This window comes from Chaetura pelagica, unplaced genomic scaffold, assembly GCF_000747805.2.
Source record: "Chaetura pelagica isolate M959 unplaced genomic scaffold, ChaPel_1.0 scaffold174, whole genome shotgun sequence".
NCBI classification, from domain to species: domain Eukaryota; kingdom Metazoa; phylum Chordata; class Aves; order Apodiformes; family Apodidae; genus Chaetura; species Chaetura pelagica.
In genome coordinates, this window is record NW_009953722.1 from 3,380,108 (window position 1) to 3,385,055 (window position 4,948).

General features: G+C 40.4%; 1 protein-coding gene across 1 annotated transcript; it reads left to right on the forward strand.

Moving 5' to 3' along the window:
- Positions 1-563: 563 nt before the first annotated feature.
- Positions 564-3,604, forward strand: CGA (glycoprotein hormones, alpha polypeptide). Its single transcript, XM_010000520.1, has 3 exons — positions 564-666; positions 1,634-1,818; positions 3,260-3,604. Exons 1-3 carry the CDS (start codon positions 567-569, stop codon positions 3,335-3,337), a joined length of 363 nt encoding a protein of 120 aa, XP_009998822.1. The 5' UTR covers positions 564-566; the 3' UTR covers positions 3,338-3,604.
- Positions 3,605-4,948: the final 1,344 nt, after the last annotated feature.

Genomic DNA, 4,948 nt, shown 5'->3' on the forward strand with positions numbered 1-4,948 from the left:
CATTTACATCTTTTAAATACCTCTAGGGATGTTGACTCCACCACCTCCTTGGGCAGCCTGTTCCAGTGCTTGATAACCCTTTCAGTGAATAAATTTTTCCTAACATCCAATCTAAACCTCCCCTGCTGCAACTTGAGGCTGTTTCAGTGTGTGGATTCATAATCTGACTCTCAGGAAATGATGCCCTGATGTGAAATTATTTTCCCTGAAATTAGTCCTTACTTGTCCCACATTCTGCAGATTCTTTCATCTTCTCCATAAGCATTTGCTGGCTTTATCTAGTCTATCATAAATACTAGATGATTATGATATTTGAGGTTTATGCTTTGTGGCTTATGTTAATATTCAGAAAAAAAATGCTAAGGCCAGAAAGAAAGGCACATTTTTTTATTGTGATGAAGTCAATTTTCTGCACATCAATACACTGCACTTTCAGTTTCCAATCCCAGTTCTAAATTGTCTCTGTCACTTGCACTGAATGCTGTATCAGTGTGTAGCCTAGATATTGGTTCTGTACCCAATGTAGAACAGTCTTTAATGTGAGTATTTGTATTTCCAGGCAAATCATGGATTGCTACAGGAAGTATGCAGCTGTCACTTTGACCATTTTGTCTGTATTTCTGCATCTTCTTCATTCTTTGCCAGATGGAGAGTTTCTCATGCAGGGTAAGCAGCTTTCAGCATTCAGAAATAGGGGAATTGTTCATAAAGAGTATTAATGAAACTTTCCCATTTTTTATAAATGTCATAAATGTTATAATTTGTTTGCATTTACTGATGCTGAGATATGAAGATGTAATAAATCAAGATAATTTTGCTATGAGTATACTTCCTCTTTCTTCTCTAAACTTGATTCCTCCAGGTAAAGAGTCTCCCAGATGACTGTTTTCTCATGTTGCTGTGGGTGATTTTTATCCTTGAATCATCAACAAATAGAAACATTTTGGTTTCTTTTGCTCCTGAGGTCTGAATGACAACGTAACATCAGAAACAGCAGAACCATAGCTTCTTCTCATAATATGCAGAATATTTTTCCCAGAATATGGGATGTTGGTAGTGTAGCATTCTGTGAGAGAAGCATGTTAGGAAGATGTTAGGGGTCTTTTGGAGGTTGGTGTTTTGTTTTGTTATGTTTTGTTGTGTTTTATTCAGCCTCAAACTGAATATAGAAAAATCTGAGCTACTGAGAAAAATCTTGGGATCACTGGGCTGGCCCTTTTAAAACTCCCGTTTTCTTGTCTGAAAACAGGCAATGTCTAATAAGCTCTACAAATCCTGCTGGTGCTATGTAACTATTTGCAGGTAGTAGGAAATTTTCTCAGGAGAGCTAGTGTAGTAGACATACAAAAACCCTACCACAACCATCAACAAAATTAAGTTAGGGAACCAGAAATGATACAATGATGCTTGTGCCTTACCTATAAAGTCACACTCTAGTTTTACAGCAGTTGTGTGTGGCGGAGTTGAAGGACCCTGAAGAAGAGAGCTTTGCTGGCTGTGCCGTTCTGTTCTGCACACATCAGTAACAGAACGTGGCTAATGCTTCCTCTTACTGCCTGCACTCCCTTTCTTGATGAAAATGCAGTACAGCTGCAGACCAAGTGAAAGTCTCTTTCTTATATTTTCATGGCAGGTTGTCCAGAGTGCAAGCTAGGGGAGAACAGATTCTTTTCCAAGCCAGGAGCACCCATTTACCAGTGCACTGGGTGCTGTTTCTCCCGTGCCTATCCTACTCCTATGAGGTCCAAGAAGACCATGCTCGTCCCAAAGAACATTACTTCAGAAGCAACATGCTGTGTAGCAAAGGCTTTTACCAAGGTGAGGCTGTGAATGAGACCCATTTGAGCTTGTTGTAGGATGCAGTGTTTAGCTGACCTAGTGAATAGAAAAGGATATGTTTTTGCTGGAGGACATTGGAGACCTATTTGAGAGAAACATCCTTGGCATTTATATCCTTGCTCTTGGGTTCTTTGTTTTTCTAAAGAGGAAATTAAACTGTCAAGCAGTACCAGGTCTGATGTTCAGTTGGGATGTGGAAATTGGTGCAGTCACTGGCTTCAGTGAAACTTCTTGGACTCATGACAAGTTGTAGTGGATTGCTGTTTTTTTGTTTTTAGCTCTTCTGGATGTGCATCCCTCCAGTTAAATGCTATACAGTGTGTATTTGATTTTAATTAGTCATTTTCCTTGCACTTTATATATATACAGGAGTTCCACTATACAGGAGTTCCCTGGGAAGGTGGCTGGTCAGTGCTATCAATTATGTGTGTGGGAATGAGGGACGAAAACCATCTGTGCTGGTTAGATTAATTGAGGTTGTGTTTACTTTTAATAGTATAACCAAGATGGAACTTTAAATGTGTGCAACTACTTTGAGCATTTAATGCTCTCATCTGGAAGGTTCTCTTAAAGAGAGATTCTGCTAAAGCTGATTATTTGGGGGGTGATTCAGCTCCAGGTGAAGAAACCCTGAGTTTAGTATGTGGTGAGCTAGTTGAAACAAATGTTTCTGTCCTGTGGTGATCTGAACCAGGCTCATGAAGTGGTGTTATGAGGCTCAGTTCAGTTACCTGCCCAAAGATTTAATACCATTTGAAACACCCCGTGGTACTCAAGATATCTGTGCATGGGTGACAGACACAGGACTCATAAAAGACCTCCTGGAGTGGCAGCTGTAGGCTTGATAGGATTTCCTCTGACATCTCAAATGGCAGTGGATGTCTCTCTGTGTGCAGATGAACAGAAAGCTGGGTCTCCACTGGCTGTGATGGGAGCCCAGATATTTCACTTACCTATAGACAGCTGAACCTGGCTGAATCCTGGCTCTTAATGTGAGTACAGCCTAGATCTTTGTATAGACCACTGACATTATACATGCTCTGAGGCAGCAACTTGAATTTGGTTGAGAAAAAAATGACTCATCATGTTTGTGGTCTCTGTTTTCATAAACCCTATGTGAAAAATTCTAAGGACGCTTCCTGATGTTTCATAAATTAGTTACTTGCCTGGTGGTTTGAAAATCAGGACACCAAACTATGTCACTATTGAAAACCTTATCTTTATAGCTCTCAAAGCCAGTGATGATGCAGTTTCACAGGTTGGCATTCAGAGGCTTTTCAAGCACACATACCCCAAAGAGCCTTTGTACCTTGTGGTTAAGAAAAAAGCTTCAGACATCTTTTGCTTGAGAATGCTGTTTTTACTGCCTAGCTAATCCTAATTATTTGTTATGTGTGTATGTGTCTTTTCTCTTTTTAAGATTACCCTTAAGGACAATGTGAAGATAGAGAACCATACAGATTGTCACTGCAGCACCTGCTACTATCATAAATCCTAAAGCCTGTCCCTTTGTTAATGATCAAGGACAACGGTGAATGGAATATTTGTTTTTCAGCTTTTATAGCACCACTGTGTAAAATCTTATATTTTCTGTTCAAGGCATTGGGTAGACCTTTGAGTAAGATGGATGGCTGTTTTATTTTCTCTTTGCTTCTTCATGCATTTAAGTAAGTTTAATTATTTCCATTAGGGATAAAATACAGCACTTGCATGACAACCAAAGGCTTGATCTATTTTTAAAATAAACTGTCAGTTAAATCATCAATGTTTCTTGAGGAAAAATGAGGATTTAATAGTTTAAAACGAACAAAAAAAATCTACTGCAGCTATTTGATAGATTTTATTTTTTTTTTTTTGTGATAGAGGGGGGATGGAGGAAGGGAAGGATGGGAAATAGGACAGGAAGAGAAGCAATAATTTCCCCTTATTAATTTGGTAATTCGATTTTTTGAAGACTTGACATTTTGTGTCTCCTGTTTCTCTTCTTTTTTTTTTCCTTACCTTGTGGGCAGAAAGTTGAACAGTGTGTCATTTGTGTGCAGTGCTCTGTCCTCCTGTGCCATCTCTTATTTTCCTTTGAACTTAATCTCCTTTTGTATAGATAGATAAATAGATGCAGAATTGGACATTATAAAAGAGTTGTATAGCAAAGGCAGAGTAGAGGAGTGCTACAACAGTATTAGGTGTTTAAGGTAGCCCTGAGCAGCATGGTATAGGGCTTTAGTTATTCCCAAAAGCAATGTGCTGGACCCAGATGTACAAATGGGAATGGCAGGAAATACACTACGTGAGAAATGGACCACAGAATATTTACTCAGAATATATGACCTTAATATCATAAACTGGGATTTTAGAGATAGCACTTGTTATAACTGGGGTCTCTGGTAGAGCTGCTTGCAGGTCTGGAGCCTGCTCATGGGAACTAAAGTAAAGGAATTCCCCTGCTCTTATATGGGGTGAGAATATCAGCCTTGCTATAGTCACTGGCTGTAAGGACTTGAATGTGCTGTCTCAAAAAGACTCAGATATATTTGTGGGCGGTTTCCCTGCAGCAAATGCTGTGAAAGCACCAGCCAGTGCTTCTAATGGGGACAGTGAAGGGTGCCTGGGGTCAGGCTGTGAGGGTGCTGGTCCATCCTGGGACACAGCCATGGCTGATGTCTGTGCCAGTGCCAAGTGACTCAATAAATTAATCCAGGCCTCCAGGGCTGAGCTGTGATGGGACACTTCAGCAGCACAAGACCAGCAGGATCTAATGATGGTTTAAATCAACTATGCATCCACCCTTCTATCTGTTGGAGTGCAAATTCAGTGCTGTTTTCTAAGAATACAATCATGGGCTTTGTGGACAAGAAAAGACTTCTCATAAATAAGGGAGATGAGGTTCTTAGAGGAGCCTTGCTCAGCATGTGTCCAGTTTATTAGCCTGATCTCCATGCCTTCAACCCCCTGATTCAGCCTCTTTCCCCTTGTCTGGTCCAGTCGTGTGTCCTAGTGCAGAATCAGCTGCACCCTGCCAGTCCTGGAAGAGTCTTGCCTAACTTGCTCTGCAGAAAAAACCTCTGGTGATTGTTCCAGAATCTTCCAAGGAGGCTGATGTTGCTTCACC

What these genes read in the sequence shown, in the direction of transcription:
- CGA (XM_010000520.1), top strand. Translation starts at nt 567, where the DNA reads ATGGATTGCTACAGGAAGTATGCAGCTGTCACTTTGACCATTTTGTCT. An exon ending in TGGAGAGTTTCTCATGCAGG is followed by an intron (nt 667 to 1,633) that starts GTAAGCAGCTTT and finishes TTTTCATGGCAG; the next exon opens with GTTGTCCAGAGTGCAAGCTA. An exon ending in TAGCAAAGGCTTTTACCAAG is followed by an intron (nt 1,819 to 3,259) that starts GTGAGGCTGTGA and finishes TCTCTTTTTAAG; the next exon opens with ATTACCCTTAAGGACAATGT.